Below are 22,111 nucleotides of genomic sequence, written 5' to 3' on the forward strand. Positions count from 1 at the left end.
CTTGTATATACAAGACTAAACTTTGATGTTGTTTTACAATTGAGTACCAAAACAAGTCTAGCATTCTCTAACGTAAAATAATGTCATTTAATAGTCATTGCACTGTTTCAATATATTCATTTTAAAGTCAGATATAGAACTCGAGCTAAATGTTTCAATATATGGAACAAAGTATTTTCATAAATATAACCAAATAGCAAAATAAGTTACAAGGTATCAATGAAAAATGAGATCACGTTTTACCTACGGCTCTTGACCTTCCACCGAGAGCCTTTGGATTTTGAGGAATAATAAAGATCGCTAGAATCACTAGCGTAGTCGCAGTCATTGTCAGACGCCTCTTTATATAAGCCTACAGAGGCGACAGTCCGATGGCGAGTTGAACGCGTAGTTCCGTTCAGGTGCTCATGGCTGCCATTGTTCAGTCTCGCTCTTTTAGTAGTCCGACTACCAACAAGTCTGCGAGGTCGTTTAGATGCGCTCCTTCGACTCATCGTTAAATGACCAGCGCTATCGTCAGAATAACCTGCATCGTCACTGCTCTCCTTCAGGCTTTCATGTTTGTAGTCGTTTTCACTCTCAACAAAGTCCTCTTGCGTCGTAACAGAATCTTCGTCTGTCAAACAAAACCACAGCTGCATAACTTTTCAAATGAGAGTTGAGCAGCTTTCTTTGTTATTGAGATATTAGAAATAAAAAGAAACCCACGTAGGAAGGATCACACTGATTGAACTCCACTTAGAGCACACAGCAGACGGAAAGAGATATATGAGCAAATATAAGAAATTACACCACCGATTCTGTACATTCTTACAAACTAACTGATGCTGTTAATACAACTGTTTTTCTGTAAATATATTTTTTAATAATTTAGTTTTTAAACAGGTTAAACTGCTTTATTTTAGTTCAGATTGACCAAATCTTTGTTTTGAAGCAAATCTTTTTTTTCCCCGTCAAACTTCAGTTTTCATTCTAAAGATGGAGCTGCTGACACGACAAAGCAGCAAGCATAAATACCAAGCAATGCTAAATAATCATGAATTCATCATCCCAACTGCTGCTGTAGCATAAGAGCCTGTTAGAGATTTTCTACAATATTATTGTAGTGAGACCTTTGGACTTCACATTTGCATAACATTAATGATATCTATTATTAGACTTTCACCGGATGAACATAATTTAGATCATTATAAATTTATTTACCTTCGCCACAAAACCTTTATAGCCTAAAATTTTAAAAATCCATGCTGTTATGGTTCAGATTTTTGTGCAAGTACTTTGGAATAATTATGGCTTCTATAAATACAATAACTTTACACTATTTCACCTTTATTCATTTAGTTTGAGAGTCGATGAGTCGCACTTATATGATGTCGCTGTATAGCATAGATCGAATTATCAAGCACTGCATCTCCACAATTGTTAATTTCAGACTTCCCCATCGTCTCTTTGCATCACTCTCACTTTTTTCTCTCACAATAACTTCCACATTTTTAACGGGTTAATCTTAAAATATTTGTTTGTGATTTTTTAAATCTCTTGATTAAATTTTAAGAAAATCATTAATATCTTGTTTCTAATAAAACAAGTTTAGTAATAGTAGCAGTAGAAGATCTACTACTACTATTTCTAAACTGAAAAGTATGCGGGTGTTGATACCGTTATTCTTGTTGTTGTTGTGTACTACTCCTCTTCAACTGAGGTAAGAGTTTGCTTTTCATGTCAGTTTCTATCATGTATCAAATGATGCTGCGATTAGATCAATGCAAACTTTAGGACTTCCAAAAAGTCCATCGGTGGTGCGACTATGAGTCGAATACCGAATGCCTTTAAATTTGTGTGTAAAAGGGAACTTCGACTTTTTCAGGACACACAAAACTCGAAACAGGCCTAATAAATCAGTGGCTGAAAGAGTTTAACAGTTTTATGGAGCAGTTGCATGATGCAAAAGACCAGCTATTTACAGTCGACCCTCTTTAAAACGGCCCTCGTTAGTTCAAATATCGAATAAAACTTCGTTCGCAACAAATGATTTGCAAACCGAGTTTTGTTGGCCGATTTCTACACAATTTTATGAGAGCCATTGGCCAGATGTTTGTCATTCACACTTAGTTTGGACCGAGCGGTGGATGATTTTGCCAGTTTTAAATTGCAAGGTCAGATAAATTTAGCTAATATATTTTTAGTGAGTCATGCTTTACATTTTGTTGACTGTTTCCAACGATGGATGTTTCAGCAAGCTTACTAATTATTTTGCACTGCATTTGCATCACCAATAATGGTTAACTACAACGAGGACGATCTTTTGCTAACATCATCTCAGCTCACCATTAATAATGGTTAACTACAACGAGGACGATCTTTTGCTAACATCATCTCAGCTCACCCCTAATAATAGATAACTACAAAAAGGACGATCTTTTGCTAACATCATCTCAGCTCACCATTAATAATGGTTAACTACAACGAGGACGATCTTTTGCTAACATCATCTCAGCTCACCCCTAATAATAGATAACTACAAAAAGGACGATCTTTTGCTAACATCATCTCAGCTCACCATTAATAATAGATAACTACAAGGAGGACGATCTTTTGCTAACACCATCTCAGCTCACCACTAATAATGGATAACTACAGGGAGGACGATCTTTTGCTAACATCATCTCAGCTCACCATTAATAATGGTTAACTACAACGAGGACGATCTTTTGCTAACATCACCTCAGCTCACCCCTAATAATAGATAACTACAAAAAGGACAATATTTTGCTAACATCATCTCAGCTCACCATTAATAATAGATAACTACAAGGAGGATGATCTTTTGCTAACATCATCTCAGCTCACCACTAATAATATATAACTACAAGGAGGATGATCTTTTGCTAACATCATCTCAGCTCGCCATTAATAATAGATAACTACAAGGAGGACGATCTTTTGCTAACATCATCTCAGCTCACCACTAATGATAGATAACTACAAGGAGGACGATCTTTTGCTAATATCATCTCAGCTCACCACTAATAATAGATAACTACAACGAGGACGATCTTTTGCTAACATCATCTCAGCTCACCATTAATAATGGTTAACTACAACGAGGACGATCTTTTGCATCACCAATAATGATTAACTACAACGAGGACGATCTTTTGCTAACATCATCTCAGCTCACCCCTAATAATAGATAACTACAAAAAGGACGATATTTTGCTAACATCATCTCAGCTCACCATTAATAATAGATAACTACAAGGAGGATGATCTTTTGCTAACATCATCTCAGCTCACCATTAATAATAGATAACTACAAGGAGGACGATATTTTGCTAACATCATCTCAGCTCACCATTAATAATAGATAACTACAAGGAGGATGATCTTTTGCTAACATCATCTCAGCTCACCATTATTAATAGATAACTACAAGGAGGACGATCTTTTGCTAACATCATCTCAGCTCACCATTAATAATAGATAACTACAAGGAGGACGATCTTTTGCTAACATCATCTCAGCTCACCACTAATAATAGATAACTACAGGGAGGACGATCTTTTGCTAACATCATCTCAGCTCACCATTAATAATGGTTAACTACAACGAGGACGATCTTTTGCTAACATCATCTCAGCTCACCCCTAATAATAGATAACTACAAAAAGGACGATCTTTTGCTAACATCATCTCAGCTCACCATTAATAATGGTTAACTACAACGAGGACGATCTTTTGCTAACATCATCTCAGCTCACCCCTAATAATAGATAACTACAAAAAGGACGATATTTTGCTAACATCATCTCAGCTCACCATTAATAATAGATAACTACAAGGAGGATGATCTTTTCCTAACATCATCTCAGCTCACCACTAATAATAGATAACTACAAAGAGGATGATCTTTTGCTAACATCATCTCAGCTCACCACTAATAATAGATAACTACAAGGAGGATGATCTTTTGCTAACACCATCTCAGCTCACCACTAATAATATATAATTACAAGGAGGACGATCTTTTGCTAACATCATCTCAGCTCACCATTAATAATAGATTACTACAAGGAGGACGATCTTTTGCTAACATCATCTCAGCTCACCACTAATAATGGTTAACTACAACGAGGACGATCTTTTGCTAACATCATCTCAGCTCACCCCTAATAATAGATAACTACAAAAAGGACGATATTTTGCTAACATCATCTCAGCTCACCATTAATAATAGATAACTACAAGGAGGACGATCTTTTGCTAACATCATCTCAGCTCACCCCTAATAATATATAACTACAAAATGGACGATATTTTGCTAACATCATCTCAGCTCAAGATTAATAATAGATAACTACAACGAAGACGATCTTTTGCTAACATCATCTCAGCTCACCCCTAATAATAGATAACTACAAAAAGGACGATCTTTTGCTAACATCATCTCAGCTCACCATTAATAATGGTTAACTACAACGAGGACGATCTTTTGCTAACATCATCTCAGCTCACCCCTAATAATAGATAACTACAAAAAGGACGATATTTTGCTAACATCATCTCAGCTCACCATTAATAATAGATAACTACAAGGAGGATGATCTTTTCCTAACATCATCTCAGCTCACCACTAATAATAGATAACTACAAGGAGGACGATCTTTTGCTAACATCATCTCAGCTCACCACTAATGATAGATAACTACAAGGAGGACGATCTTTTGCTAATATCATCTCAGCTCACCACTAATAATAGATAACTACAACGAGGACGATCTTTTGCTAACATCATCTCAGCTCACCATTAATAATGGTTAACTACAACGAGGACGATCTTTTGCATCACCAATAATGATTAACTACAACGAGGACGATCTTTTGCTAACATCATCTCAGCTCACCCCTAATAATAGATAACTACAAAAAGGACGATATTTTGCTAACATCATCTCAGCTCACCATTAATAATAGATAACTACAAGGAGGATGATCTTTTGCTAACATCATCTCAGCTCACCATTAATAATAGATAACTACAAGGAGGACGATATTTTGCTAACATCATCTCAGCTCACCATTAATAATAGATAACTACAAGGAGGATGATCTTTTGCTAACATCATCTCAGCTCACCATTATTAATAGATAACTACAAGGAGGACGATCTTTTGCTAACATCATCTCAGCTCACCATTAATAATAGATAACTACAAGGAGGACGATCTTTTGCTAACATCATCTCAGCTCACCACTAATAATAGATAACTACAGGGAGGACGATCTTTTGCTAACATCATCTCAGCTCACCATTAATAATGGTTAACTACAACGAGGACGATCTTTTGCTAACATCATCTCAGCTCACCCCTAATAATAGATAACTACAAAAAGGACGATCTTTTGCTAACATCATCTCAGCTCACCATTAATAATGGTTAACTACAACGAGGACGATCTTTTGCTAACATCATCTCAGCTCACCCCTAATAATAGATAACTACAAAAAGGACGATATTTTGCTAACATCATCTCAGCTCACCATTAATAATAGATAACTACAAGGAGGATGATCTTTTCCTAACATCATCTCAGCTCACCATTAATAATAGATAACTACAAGGAGGATGATCTTTTGCTAACATCATCTCAGCTCACCACTAATAATAGATAACTACAAGGAGGATGATCTTTTGCTAACACCATCTCAGCTCACCACTAATAATATATAATTACAAGGAGGACGATCTTTTGCTAACATCATCTCAGCTCACCATTAATAATAGATTACTACAAGGAGGACGATCTTTTGCTAACATCATCTCAGCTCACCACTAATAATGGTTAACTACAACGAGGACGATCTTTTGCTAACATCATCTCAGCTCACCCCTAATAATAGATAACTACAAAAAGGACGATATTTTGCTAACATCATCTCAGCTCACCATTAATAATAGATAACTACAAGGAGGACGATCTTTTGCTAACATCATCTCAGCTCACCCCTAATAATATATAACTACAAAATGGACGATATTTTGCTAACATCATCTCAGCTCAAGATTAATAATAGATAACTACAACGAAGACGATCTTTTGCTAACATCATCTCAGCTCACCCCTAATAATAGATAACTACAAAAAGGATGATCTTTTGCTAACATCATCTCAGCTCACCATTAATAATGGTTAACTACAACGAGGACGATCTTTTGCTAACATCATCTCAGCTCACCCCTAATAATAGATAACTACAAAAAGGACGATATTTTGCTAACATCATCTCAGCTCACCATTAATAATAGATAACTACAAGGAGGATGATCTTTTCCTAACATCATCTCAGCTCACCACTAATAATAGATAACTACAAGGAGGATGATCTTTTGCTAACATCATCTCAGCTCACCACTAATAATAGATAACTACAAGGAAGATGATCTTTTGCTAACACCATCTCAGCTCACCACTAATAATATATAACTACAAGGAGGACGATCTTTTGCTAACATCATCTCAGCTCACCATTAATAATAGATTACTACAAGGAGGACGATCTTTTGCTAACATCATCTCAGCTCACCACTAATAATAGATAACTACAAGGAGGACGATCTTTTGCAAACACCATTTCAGCTCACCACTAATAATGGATAACTACAGGGAGGACGATCTTTTGCTAACATCATCTCAGCTCACCATTAATAATGGTTAACTACAACGAGGACGATCTTTTGCTAACATCACCTCAGCTCACCCCTAATAATAGATAACTACAAAAAGGACAATATTTTGCTAACATCATCTCAGCTCACCATTAATAATAGATAACTACAAGGAGGATGATCTTTTCCTAACATCATCTCAGCTCACCACTAATAATATATAACTACAAGGAGGATGATCTTTTGCTAACATCATCTCAGCTCGCCATTAATAATAGATAACTACAAGGAGGACGATCTTTTGCTAACATCATCTCAGCTCACCACTAATGATAGATAACTACAAAAAGGACGATATTTTGCTAACATCATCTCAGCTCACCATTAATAATAGATAACTACAAGGAGGACGATCTTTTGCTAACATCATCTCAGCTCACCATTAATAATGGTTAACTACAACGAGGACGATCTTTTGCTAACATCACCTCAGCTCACCCCTAATAATAGATAACTACAAAAAGGACAATATTTTGCTAACACCATCTCAGCTCACCACTAATAATGGATAACTACAGGGAGGACGATCTTTTGCTAACATCATCTCAGCTCACCACTAATGATAGATAACTACAAGGAGGACGATCTTTTGCTAACATCATCTCAGCTCACCACTAATGATAGATAACTACAAAAAGGACGATATTTTGCTAACACCATCTCAGCTCACCACTAATAATGGATAACTACAGGGAGGACGATCTTTTGCTAACATCATCTCAGCTCACCATTAATAATGGTTAACTACAACGAGGACGATCTTTTGCTAACATCATCTCAGCTCACCACTAATGATAGATAACTACAAGGAGGACGATCTTTTGCTAACATCATCTCAGCTCACCACTAATGATAGATAACTACAAAAAGGACGATATTTTGCTAACACCATCTCAGCTCACCACTAATAATGGATAACTACAGGGAGGACGATCTTTTGCTAACATCATCTCAGCTCACCATTAATAATGGTTAACTACAACGAGGACGATCTTTTGCTAACATCACCTCAGCTCACCCCTAATAATAGATAACTACAAAAAGGACAATATTTTGCTAACATCATCTCAGCTCACCATTAATAATAGATAACTACAAGGAGGATGATCTTTTGCTAACATCATCTCAGCTCACCACTAATAATATATAACTACAAGGAGGATGATCTTTTGCTAACATCATCTCAGCTCACCACTAATAATATATAACTACAAGGAGGATGATCTTTTGCTAACATCATCTCAGCTCACCACTAATGATAGATAACTACAAAAAGGACGATATTTTGCTAACATCATCTCAGCTCACCATTAATAATAGATAACTACAAGGAGGACGATCTTTTGCTAACATCATCTCAGCTCACCATTAATAATAGATAACTACAAGGAGGACGATCTTTTGCTAACATCATCTCAGCTCACCACTAATAATAGATAACTACAGGGAGGACGATCTTTTGCTAACATCATCTCAGCTCACCACTAATAATAGATAACTACAGGGAGGACGATATTTTGCTAACATCATCTCAGCTCACCATTAATAATAGATAACTACAAGGAGGACGATCTTTTGCTAACATCATCTCAGCTCACCACTAATGATAGATAACTACAAGGAGGACGATCTTTTGCTAACATCATCTCAGCTCACCACTAATGATAGATAACTACAAAAAGGACGATATTTTGCTAACACCATCTCAGCTCACCACTAATAATGGATAACTACAGGGAGGACGATCTTTTGCTAACATCATCTCAGCTCACCATTAATAATGGTTAACTACAACGAGGACGATCTTTTGCTAACATCACCTCAGCTCACCCCTAATAATAGATAACTACAAAAAGGACAATATTTTGCTAACATCATCTCAGCTCACCATTAATAATAGATAACTACAAGGAGGATGATCTTTTGCTAACATCATCTCAGCTCACCACTAATAATATATAACTACAAGGAGGATGATCTTTTGCTAACATCATCTCAGCTCACCACTAATAATATATAACTACAAGGAGGATGATCTTTTGCTAACATCATCTCAGCTCGCCATTAATAATAGATAACTACAAGGAGGACGATCTTTTGCTAACATCATCTCAGCTCACCACTAATGATAGATAACTACAAAAAGGACGATATTTTGCGAACATCATCTCAGCTCACCATTAATAATAGATAACTACAAGGAGGACGATCTTTTGCTAACATCATCTCAGCTCACCATTAATAATAGATAACTACAAGGAGGATGATCTTTTGCTAACATCATCTCAGCTCACCACTAATAATATATAACTACAGGGAGGACGATATTTTGCTAACATCATCTCAGCTCACCATTAATAATAGATAACTACAAGGAGGACGATCTTTTGCTAACATCATCTCAGCTCACCACTAATGATAGATAACTACAAGGAGGACGATCTTTTGCTAACATCATCTCAGCTCACCACTAATGATAGATAACTACAAAAAGGACGATATTTTGCTAACACCATCTCAGCTCACCACTAATAATGGATAACTACAGGGAGGACGATCTTTTGCTAACATCATCTCAGCTCACCATTAATAATGGTTAACTACAACGAGGACGATCTTTTGCTAACATCACCTCAGCTCACCCCTAATAATAGATAACTACAAAAAGGACAATATTTTGCTAACATCATCTCAGCTCACCATTAATAATAGATAACTACAAGGAGGATGATCTTTTGCTAACATCATCTCAGCTCACCACTAATAATATATAACTACAAGGAGGATGATCTTTTGCTAACATCATCTCAGCTCACCACTAATAATATATAACTACAAGGAGGATGATCTTTTGCTAACATCATCTCAGCTCGCCATTAATAATAGATAACTACAAGGAGGACGATCTTTTGCTAACATCATCTCAGCTCACCACTAATAATATATAACTACAAGGAGGATGATCTTTTGCTAACATCATCTCAGCTCGCCATTAATAATAGATAACTACAAGGAGGACGATCTTTTGCTAACATCATCTCAGCTCACCACTAATGATAGATAACTACAAAAAGGACGATATTTTGCTAACATCATCTCAGCTCACCATTAATAATAGATAACTACAAGGAGGACGATCTTTTGCTAACATCATCTCAGCTCACCATTAATAATAGATAACTACAAGGAGGACGATCTTTTGCTAACATCATCTCAGCTCACCACTAATAATAGATAACTACAGGGAGGACGATCTTTTGCTAACATCATCTCAGCTCACCACTAATAATAGATAACTACAGGGAGGACGATCTTTTGCTAACATCATCTCAGCTCACCCCTAATAATAGATAACTACAAAAAGGACGATATTTTGCTAACATCATCTCAGCTCACCATTAATAATATATAACTACAAGGAGGATGATCTTTTGCTAACATCATCTCAGCTCACCACTAATAATAGATAACTACAGGGAGGACGATCTTTTGCTAACATCATCTCAGCTCACCACTAATAATAGATAACTACAGGGAGGACGATCTTTTGCTAACATCATATGCTTTAACTATTATAGCAACTGCAAAATAATTGAAGCAAAGTGGATGCTTACATTATCATACCGTTGCTGTGATAATTGAACCTGACCGATAATTCTGTTGATAGCACCTTTCAGTGGTGCTATCAACAGAATTACGTATTACTCGTGAGGGAAGCTAGCTATAACAAAAGCCTGAACAAATGTGAAAACAAATATGGCATTCGCTTCAAATGACAATGTGCAACTCGCTGTGAAAGTGATTTCATTGGCTACTCCAATTGAAAATCGGCCTAGAATCGGGCACTGTCCGATAAAACTTCTCTGGACATAATCTGTCTCAGACTCGTTTACTCTGTTCACACGACGTAATTTTCGGTCAGTAGTAAAATCGGCTGGTTAAGACGCAGCTTAGGACAGACAAATGTGGAGATACCCTGCGTTTCCATGACGCGCATAATTCGCAAATTTGCGAATTATGCGCGTCATGGAAACATAGTGATAGCAGCTGCAATAAAAGTGCAATCATTTAAAACCTGTTTATTATTTTCATAATAATATGATAATCAGTTTATTATTTAAAAAAAACTTTAGAAGATTTTTAAATCTAAGAAGAACTATTTGTATAAATCTGAAGTGTGATTCATACAAGAGAAGATTCGCTTTTCAATCTTATCCTTTGTGCGCTAATCAACTTTCATGATGGTGAAATATAATGTTGAATGAGTAATAAATGTATTAGAAAACCACAATATAAGTTTGAAGGAGTAACTTATTCAAAATTCAGTAACACAAGACGGCTGTTATTATTTTGCGTGAGCAAAAAATTTCCGAAAATAATTTGCTACCATAAGAGTTATCCAACCTTTGTTGCTATTTTTGTTAGAAATTTTTGTAGCTTTAAAGGTTGACTTGCAACAAAACTCCCATTACAGTTATTTGGTATCAAAAGATTTACCATGTCTTACTCTGTTGTGTTATAGGTGCAAAATATGTGGGAATGTGATTACAAGCTCTTAAAAGCTCAAAAAAAAACAGTTAATCGGAGCCATCACACATATCAAACATTGTGGTTATTATTTTGACACGTGATGTTCTCAAGAGAATTAAAAGGCCAATAAAAGGCTCAATATAAAACGTCTCGTAGCACAAGTTTATGACAAACACTTCGGGTTCTACTAAAAAGCCCGTATCAAATATAGGTGCTCGCTACTTCAAAGTTTGGTTTCGGTTTGGTCTAATCATCTTGCCGTAATCTCATCATGTGACCCATACTTCCTGCCAAACAGCGCGAACAAATTCTGCAACATTTTTTGAATATTACAGGTAACCAACAAGCTCGTCATGTGTATCAGAAGATGATATGCACTTCAAGCTAAGGCTAAAAAATTAAATGAATTTTTACTGTAGGTTTTGAGATATCAGTGCTATAAGTGACAGCAAAGTAATGATGATGCAATAGACGCGTAATGACAATAGACATAGTTTTATTGAATGCGTGAAGTATATTTGTGAAAATATTTTGACGAATGAGGTTGCACGAAAGTTTAAACAGAAGCCATCGAGTTTAACTACGTCTCAGTAGAGCCGTTTTGGAAAGGGATTCCAATTTACCGCGTTTACGTGATGGCTGCGATTAACTGTTCGCTTTTGAGCTTTTAAGAGCTTGTAATCACATTTCCACATATTTTGCACCTACAACACAGCAGAGTAAGACATGGTGAATCTTTTGATACCAAATAACTGTAATGTGAATTTTGTTGCAAGTCAACCTTTAATGATTTTTTTTTTCACAGGCTGAATATTTAAACATACATTATAGCATAGTGCACGGTATGTAGTGCAATGTATTTAGGCCTTGCTAATGTAGTTTTTCCTGTCTACATAAACTTACTAGTCCATCTTAACAGGGGGGGGCGAGGGGAAGGATAGTGCTGTGCGATATGACACTACATGCCAAAACGATATACTGGCCCTGTGAGCTATCAATATCGTTCAGTATCAAAACTTTGGAGTTATGCTCTCTCGATATAGATTATTATGACGTTTTACAAAAAACAGATATACAAGGGCAATAATCGTGTCCAAATGCAAAAAAATAAAAGTTGTTTTTTTCTTTTTAACATTATTTAAAAAAAGTTTATTCAACTTTTGTTCTACCTCATCGGTCCGTTTTTAGAGGATTCTCAAAGATAAAGGAAAACCGCAGGCTTGCAAATAAGTTTTCAGGAACTGGTGCTGTGCCGATGTTGAGTCACGAAAGCTGGTGATAACCGATGCTGGTTCTGCCAAATAAACACAGATATTTATCGTCTTGACATGATATCGAAAACGTCGATATACCCGATCACAGAATCGACCTACAAAACGCCCCAAGATGATATCGTCCCACACAAAATCAACACCAATCGTGCAATATTGTTTTATCGTGCAGCACTTGGGCCGACTGCACTAAAATTCACTTCCAATGACTGTTTTATGATAATACTCATAGCACATCAGCAGACATCAGGATTAGGTAGTGAGACATAACCAAGGTTAGTCGTGCTCACCTGTGTCTTTGTCATAATCAGAAACAGTGACAGCCCGTCGTCTTGCACTTTTTACTGATTTGACAACTGGTGGCGAGTGCTCTTCATCCGATGACTCAACAATCCGCCGTGGCTTCCTCGATACATGCACCTGGCTACCAATTTCTGCATAAACAACTTTTCATGTGAATCTCTAGCCGTGAAACGACCTGATACAAAGTATTTCACTCAAGTTGCAATTGTATATTTATAGCAACTTAGAGGGCAACAAAACACCATAGCCTGAGGTACAACAACTCAACGAGCGAAGGTAGAAATGTCTAACCTACCATTTCCAACCATGTAATCGCCAAACTGTTTAGGCTTGAGGCGGCCTGTGCTTGACCTGGTGGAGTAATGCGGAGCGGGAGTACTACCTAGATACAAACAGTTCAGTTGGGTTTCAGTTCAATTATCAACACTGTATGAAACAATTGAATATAGAAGTCATTATTTAATTCAAACTAGTTATAATATAGCCTCCATGTTTTTTCTGTTGAGTGGGACAAATCATCCCAGCAAAGAGCGTCGATAAGAAGACAGCAACGATCTTCTGCAGACTTTCATTTTATTAATTTTAATGGCCGTCACATGACCAATTTCTAGCAGATGTCACATGATCAATTTTAGCTAAAGCCACATGATCAATTTTAGCAGATGTCACATGATCAATTTTAGCTAAAGCCACATGATCAATTTTAGCAGATGTCACATGATCAATTTTAGCTAAAGCCACATGATCAATTTTAGCAGAAGTCACATGATCAGTTTTAGCAAAAGCCGCATGATCAATTTTAGCAGATGTCACATGATCAATTTTAGCAGATGTCACATGATCAGTTTTAGCAGATGTCACATGATCAGTTTTAGCAGATGCCACACGATCAATTTTAGAGAAGCCACATGATCAGTTTTAGCAGATGTCAGAATGATAATTTTCGCACCCCTAGTTCAAAGCTACTATTACTCAATACGAAATTTTTAATGTTGTCTATACACAAACATAATATAACTACAAATATAAATATGTATAAGATAAGCAAAATCTACCGAGTTGGCTTGAAACAAACAGCATTTGTAATGAATAAATCACATACATGCAATTAACATCGTTATAATAGCTTATTGCACAGTTTCATCAAGCAGCCAATCAGAATGAGAGAGAGCTTCAGTTAGTTTTTGTTGTGTCAATGGATAAGCAGATTACAGGAACTTTTCCAACCAAAACTGATTTATTCAATAATAACTGTTTCAAGTTTATAAAAATAACAAAAAATTCATTGTTTTTGTTAACTTTCGACGAACTTATTCATGGATATAAGCCAGGCCAACTGAGTGGCATTCCGTGAGTTCCACTACACGAGTCTTTTGCTCGTAAGAATAGTTGCTCAGATACGAATACTGTAATTGTGAGTAGAGAAGAAACACTCTATTAAATAGAGTTAACCAGACACTGTCACCGCTAACTGATAAAGATAAGAGAGGTACACTCTTCTCATACAAATGGCCAAATAAGGTGAAATCATTAAGTCAACACTAAATAACTCAGCATTGCAACTGTGTTGACCAATTGTATTCCTGGATAGAGTAGTATTTAGCACTAATGTGTTCGCCTGAACTAGGTGTGATATTTTGGGATGGTTACTAAAGGTTACTAAGATGATAGGCACCACTTATACAACCGACAACTACAGTAGACAGGTATTGTGTTATAATACGCATACAGAAATAGCAGGTAGTAGAAATAATTCTCTACATGCTATTTAGGAAAAACCATTGACTAAACTAGCATCGAGCAATTTTCAAAAAGCAATAGCTAAACTGCTACAGAGCAATAGACAAAACATTAGCTAAACTAGTAATTAGAGTTTCTAAACATCCATAGAGCAAACAAAAGCAAGCTAACTGTATAAGCAAAAGGAGATGACATAATGTGGCCAGCTAAATGACAAAAGGTTTCCAGAATATCCCATGTAATGGACTTACTGGAGCTGGTGCTTGGCAGTGATGAACTGTAAGAACAAGATGGCTGCTCTACACTTCGGCTGCTTCGAGCCGCAGCTGATCTGCGAGTCCTATTCCCTGTTGTGATTGGCTGCCCATCCAAGTGTCTACAGATAGGAGACTTGTCAATGATTTACTATTTCTAGCAAAATTGCTGATTTCGACCTTGAGGTACGACAGTTACACTGCTCAGCTTTACAACCCCCAGATACAGTCAAACCCCCAGGACAGTCACGCCCTAAAACACAATGAAGCGCTACATACAGTCAAACCCCAAACACAGTCAAACCCCAGATACAGCCAAACCCCCAGGTACACTCAAACCTCCAAAACACAGTCACACCCTAAAACACAGTGAAGCCCCAAATACAGTCCAACCCCAATCACAGTTAACCCCCAGTACAGTCAAACCCTAAAACACAGTGAAGCCCTAAATACAATGAACCCCAAACACAGTTAAACCCAAGTAAAGTCAAACCCCCAAGTACAGTCAAAGCTCAAATACAGTTAAACCCAAAATACAGTCAACACCCGCATAAAGCAATCCTTCACATACTAAGTTAGTTTATCCCAGGGACAATTTCACACGCTGTCATGTTTTTGGCATATATTCCCATACGAATACGCAGTGATTTGTTTGATGTGGATCAAAGCCCGAAAACTCTTGTATATTTTTATTATGTATGCATAGCATTATGTGAAACTATGTAAAAACAAAATTTAAAAACAAAACTACATGTAAAGACTAAAACAATAGAATAAATATCAATAGGAACGGGTTTGTTTTGTTTTTTAGAGACACAACTGGAAGTGTAAACTGGACTACTCGGTAGGATGATAGATGATGATTATAAAAATATTTATAATTTATTTAAGGATGTAATTTGGAAGTATTAAAGCATATTAATATTAAATGTTAATATAAAATAATTGAAGACTAACATACAGCAAAGTTATTCTTTGTTGTACGTTAGTCCATGTTTCTTTCTGTTTTTATTTAACGTTAATAAGCATACAGCGCTACGCAGAAGCGTGCTTATGACAGTTTTAGGGACAAATCTTACAATTTTTTGTCACGACGAGATGTTAGACACGAGATGTTATCTTCTACTTAGAATAAAGGGGGGGGGAGATGCATGACATAAAATACTTGCCAAGTACTGCTTTAGAGATATGCAAATGAAGGTTTGGTGATAAGTCAGGAGGCTGAGCTAGTGGCAGAGAAACTCTGATGTAACTCACTCTACCGCAGACGACATAAAGTCTTCACTAACTTATATTTTATTTATTTTTGTCAGTTTTCAGTTTTACTTACAAAACTGCATTGGAACATATATATATATATATATATATATATGCCTCAAGAGGCTTCAAATATCGCTTACTGGAAACGTTTGTATAAATGATGTTTGTAAAATTAAATATTTGCTATAGTTTTACGTTGTAGGAAAACTCGTTGCGGAACTTATAACGAACCTATAGTATGGCTCGGCATAGCGTTTACACACGGCCAAAAGCCTCATGGTGCGGCTTTAGTAGGTTTCCTACAAAACACTTCTGATTAGTAAGTAATCAGTTAATTAGCCTAACATATCTGTAGTTGAACAAAAAAAAACGATTGTCAGTGTCATCAAAGAGAGCAAATTTATCAACACTACCTGGTAGTGTATCGGAGGGAGCGGGTTGAAGAGATAGCGGGGGTAGCGGATTGTGAGTACTTCCTTTGTCTGGCCAGAAGTTCATTCATCTTTGTCTCCATATATATACTCAGTCTCATGGTCATACTGTATATCTAACAAGAGAGTTAATATAATATAATCTATATATATATATATATAGATCTCAGTTTGTGTGTTTGTATGCCCTTCGGTATATCTGGCTATAGCTATTGAAATCTTGAAATTGATAGCTCGCATATTGCTGGATTTGAACTCACGAAGATCGCAACAGCAAGTTAGTAATCCAATTGTCTAACCACGGGTTTACGAAGGCTCTTACGATTCATAGCTTTTACTATATACTGTAAACACCCTTTTCCTAATTTCCCACGCTAAATGATGTATTAATTGAAACTCTAATTCTGTAAAAAACTATGCTTTCATCAACTACGTGAACCTTTAATTCAGGTTTTCCATAAGGATCAATCAATCAATCGATCAATATTGATCAATTGCTAAATCGGTCAGGGCTAATACTTTTCATGAGGATCAATTGCTAAATCGGTCAGGGCTAATACTTTTCACGTAGACAATTGTATTATCTCGAATGGGAATAGCCTCTGCATTCTCTTTCTGTTCGGTCAGACAAAGACAGTCAGATATCTAATTTTTACATTTGTACCAATATTAAGAGGTATCGTCGTATTAAAAGTTTTGATGCACAGCTTCTGCTGGAACAGTAACCTTTTTTTATACACACACTTCTATGCAAGAATTGTTATTATTAATTCAACATATTCAGGATTTTTATTTTGTTTTCTCAGTTCATAACAAGTATATCATTACCAAATCATCTTTTATTGTAACCGTAGCGAAATATTTAATCTTGCTAATTATTTTACATTTAAACAATTTTATAGATGTTTCATTTTGTTTCTCAATTTATTCGACCTGCACAAAACATTTTCCTCATGATATGAAGTTCGAATGTTACAGTTGTTTGACAAAGCTTGAAAACCTTTACAGTTGTTTTATTTTTTCTCTTAATTTATTTAAACTACACAAAACACTTTTCTCATGTTATGAAATTTGAAAATTGGAATGGTAACTGTCGTAGAATAAAACTTTTTTCTATGCAGACTTTTATGACGTGGCTAACGCCGGGCATTGAACTAGTAATGTGTACAATGTATGCATGTGATGTACGTGATGTGTACACTGTATGCATGTGATGTACGTGATGTGTACAATGTATGCATGTGATGTACATGATGTGTACACTGTGTGCACACTTGTTTATTTGATACAGTATCTCATACATAGCATAAATACAACCACCAAACAAACATGCTATCTTCAGTTGTATATCTTTATAATTTGCTTGCTCTGAAATTATTTATTCTGCAGCTAATTCGCAACGCTTGGCCCTTTGGAATTGACTCAATGCTTCGTGTGGCCCTCACTCTAAAAAGGTTGAACACCCTTGTCCTAGGACAACAGTATTGCTTAGGTAACAAGAAAACCTCTATCGAAATGGTTCCCAAATGTTGAAACCAGATGTCTCCAAATGACCTTGACCTTGTTCAGAGATTTAAATGCTGAACATGTATTTTGCTACAGCCCGTCAAACCACAAAGGTCTAGGTTTCTAGACTATGATAGAGGACAAGCAATCATAAAAGCTGTCACGGTTTGTATTTAAGTTAGATTGTTAACCAACCTACCCGTTGGATGTGTATAAACGAGGTGTGACAAACACAGCAAAGAAATGCATGTTGCTTCTTTTGGAATCTAAGAATCTAAGGCTAACCGAAGCATACCTTGGAACGTTTAGATGTGTTGTATTTCTTGGAGTTGCTAAATACGCGGCGGATATCCTTAAATATCTCTGCCATATCTTCATATTCATCATGGAGGACATTCTGTTCTATAGTTCCCAAGTCTATAGGATCATCCACCACATCTAGGTAATTCTGTGCAGCACACCATTTCTTGTATGAAGCTAATATACAGGCATGCATTATGGGTAGCAAATGATCAGCTACATAAAACGGAACTGGACTAACCTAGTTTACGAAGTATTCATTTGCTAAATACATAGCGACTATGATGCTGTACTTGGAGAACACCATACAGCATTTAAATTTACTGTCGTGTGCAGAGCCAATTTAAATCAGTATAAATTAAGTTTTAAAATGAATAAAAGTGTAAAAAATTATTATTGTTAAAGTTAGCAAGATTTTTTTTAATCCACAATAAAAATTTATTCAGCACAACGTATGGCAGCGAAATCTGCAACAATCTTCACAATAATAAAAGCCGCAACCGTCTGTCTAAGGTTAGATGTTAAGATGAAAAATTGCTTCCCACAGCATTTGAACTCCGGAAATTTTTCTTCGCAGTCCATTATTCAAACAACTGCGCTAATCGACCCTATGCACCATGCCATCGACAACTGCCATCGACCCTATCCACCATGCTTGTATAATTGTGCAAATTCTCACTCGGTGTGCTTTATTTTATTGGCCCGGACAAACTGGACAAACTCTCACGGCTCTAGTATACACTAGGAACAACAAAAACTAAAAAATCTGCACTATGTTTCGGTGCTCTTTTTCTTTAACCCTGTGGCTGGGGAAACGACCAAAGTGTCGTTTATCGGTCTCGTGGGGAAACGACTTTTCTGTCGCTTCCGGTAGATGTTCATAAAGCTGTCGCCCAGTAACAATAAACAAAGGATATAAACGCTAGTAAGTCTTAAATACTATCGACAAGATGTTGGTCTATGAACAAGAATATGAAACAATTATCTCAAAGGCTTGTTTTGTGCTAAAAGCTAAATAAATCGCGACTCCTTTGGAAAAATGGAAGTTGGAAAAACCATGCGACATACGGCTCGACATTCTTAACGAAAAAATAAATTTTTTTATTTGAACCCGCGATTGTTAGTGATCTTTTGTCTGATCAGTATGATAATAATTCAGATAATGGTAGTGATGTAAACTCTGAAGATTTTGAATATAGAGAGAAAAGTGATGGTTATGGTAGCTCGGACGGTGACGATGCTACTGGCGTTGGCTACGCTGCGGCGTTGGACTCTGCCGAAGGAATGCGTCTAAGCATTTCATATATAGACAATAGAACATAGTCGTAACTTTCTTGTAGTAGAACATAATTATGTAAATGAATGTTTATGTACAAGAGATCTTCTTAATAGAAATAAATTTTAGTTTGAGCTATGTATGTTCAGAGAATACCGATTTTATTGAATTTTCAAAAATTAATTACAAGAGTTTCGGTTGTTTTGGCAGGGCTTTTACCCAGCCAAAGGGGTAAACATATTTTGAAATAAAGTAAAGTTTGCAAAAATGCCTAATTTCACATATGTTATGCAACTATTATCTAACTTCCTGCTAGCACATTGTATATTATTTGAATGCTGTAGGTTAATATGATCACATACAACAGTCAAGGGAATGTAAAAGTTGAACTAACATTCACTATGTTTCCATGACTCGCATGATCCGCATGTTTCAAATAATTCGAACGATCCGAATGTTGAGTTACTTAGCAATCGAGCGAGCGTTTCAATGAACACCTGGCGATGCGGATATAACACCAGTACTTGACCCCATAGGTCAAGTATTAGCCTAATTAATGACTCTATAAATAGCTAAGCAGTCTTGTCACGCTTAGCTTAGCAGCGATCGTTCGGAACGTTAGCGTATTGAGACTGCTGAAATCGAAATAAAAACGACTGAAGCGTTAAAATGTTTTTAATGTAATAGCCAACGATAATCTAATGCGCATTAATCGCAAGTACCGTTTCCATGATTCGCAAGCACGATGGATTCGATAAAGTTTTGCGGATCGCAAAACCCGCTTAGCTTGCGAATTTGTGTATAGCTTGCGGATTTATGCCGTTTCCATGACGCAGATAACTTGCGGATTGGCTCTAATTTGCGAATTATGCGGGTCATGGAAACGCAGTGAGTGACAGTAGTGAAACTGAGTGAAACTGGAGATTGTTTGTCAACCTAACATTCATAGCATGGCAGCCAAAGGAGGGTGAACTGAACCCTTCTTTATTTCACATATGGATACCTGCTTCAAGTGACAGACTCTAAGAAAAACGTACTGGGTAGGTGGAGATGTCTACTGGGTCCTTGAACGGTACAGAATCAGGGTTATCGTTGGCGTCTTCTAGAAGGTCAAGGATGGCACTCTTCCAGTCAAACACACGAGTTTTCCCCCGCGCATTTGACTTGCCCTAAAAAAAACTGCATTAATGATGCATTGTATAGATACTAATATATGCTTAGACAGTGACACCGCACTGCAAGTCCTATGGGCTATGATATGACAATCTAGCGCAGGTACTTCACTAGCTAGTTCATATGCACTGAATACTGATGGGTAACATGCTGGAAATCAGTCTCAAATTACACACTTGTTTCTGGGTCTCAGAATTGCAACTTAGAAAAGCTCACAGAAGAAAATTTACTAGCTACAAAGCTAACAGCAAGTGCATTTTGAAAGCAATTTACTCCCTGGCAATCTACTCGATCTAATCACTGTCATGGCTAATAACAAGTTGAGATACTGCAATCACACATGAGTATGCAACTCCCAATGATGGTCATCCGCCACACTATATTAACTGTTACTACAATACTGTATTCAGTGTGACTAGCTGTTCAACAATACTCAGTGTGTGGTTTGGGTTTAGAAATATCTACAGGCAGCATTATTGGAGTTGTCTACTCAAATGCAAAACGTACTACCTTGATTATCTGGTTATCTCGACTAGAACAAGAATCGTCCTTAGGGTTAAGTGAGTCATGGATTGCCTTAATGTCTCTGCAGTCATGTCTTCTGCAACAAAATATAATCTTTACTATAATACGAAATGTAGCCGTCCGTAAAAAGGATCGAGTTTTTTTTTTTAATTTCCTCATACAGGAATCAAACCTGAAAAAATGAGATTTCACACTTGCGCCAATATTTCACCTTCTAGATGAAGAATTTTTGTGCATAATATACTCATTCTTTGGGCTATATTGCAACACCTGATGATCTCCCACAGCACACCAGACCAAGGTACTAGTACAGACAATGCGATGCTAGTAATATAATATGCTGCAGGTAAAATAATTTAGATTCTATCCTTTACTACAGTAAGCTCCATGTCTGCCCGTCCAAAGCCATGACTAAAGGTAATGATTAAAGACTGCTTTTCACAGGACTTGAACTCGCAGTATTTAACTTCATACACTCTCCAATAGCGGCGCTAATCAGCCGCCTTTAGAATAACTGTGTGAATAATTATTCTCTGCGTTTTATCGGCAACCTGATGATCTCTCACAGCGTGCTAGACTGCAGCAGTACTAGTAAATATAATACAGTGAAGGTATTAGAATGTATATATGACATAATATATCATATAGTGCATGCAATATATAATATAGCACAGCAATCGTAACAATATAATATAGCACAGCTATCGTAACAATATAATATAGCACAGCAATCGTAACAATATAATATAGCACAGCTATCGTAACAATATAATATAGCACAGCTATAGTACCAATATAATATAGCACAGCTATA

The 22,111-nt window shown here is 36.5% G+C and overlaps 1 protein-coding gene across 1 annotated transcript in view; it reads right to left on the reverse strand.

The window, feature by feature from the left end:
- LOC137403722 (bromodomain and WD repeat-containing protein 1-like) overlaps positions 1–22,111 on the reverse strand; it is a 65,178-nt gene continuing 43,067 nt past the window's right edge. Inside the window, exons 28-35 of the mRNA XM_068089738.1 lie at positions 21,283–21,373; positions 20,637–20,768; positions 18,319–18,471; positions 16,500–16,633; positions 14,824–14,948; positions 13,128–13,214; positions 12,820–12,963; positions 1–616 (exon numbers count right to left, since the gene is read on the reverse strand). Coding sequence (XP_067945839.1) covers positions 240–616; positions 12,820–12,963; positions 13,128–13,214; positions 14,824–14,948; positions 16,500–16,633; positions 18,319–18,471; positions 20,637–20,768; positions 21,283–21,373 — 1,243 coding nt within the window. The 3' untranslated portion in view covers positions 1–239. The remainder of the gene's footprint in view (positions 617–12,819; positions 12,964–13,127; positions 13,215–14,823; positions 14,949–16,499; positions 16,634–18,318; positions 18,472–20,636; positions 20,769–21,282; positions 21,374–22,111) is intronic.

Source organism: Watersipora subatra, chromosome 9 (genome assembly GCF_963576615.1).
Source record: "Watersipora subatra chromosome 9, tzWatSuba1.1, whole genome shotgun sequence".
In the NCBI taxonomy this organism is placed as follows: domain Eukaryota; kingdom Metazoa; phylum Bryozoa; class Gymnolaemata; order Cheilostomatida; family Watersiporidae; genus Watersipora; species Watersipora subatra.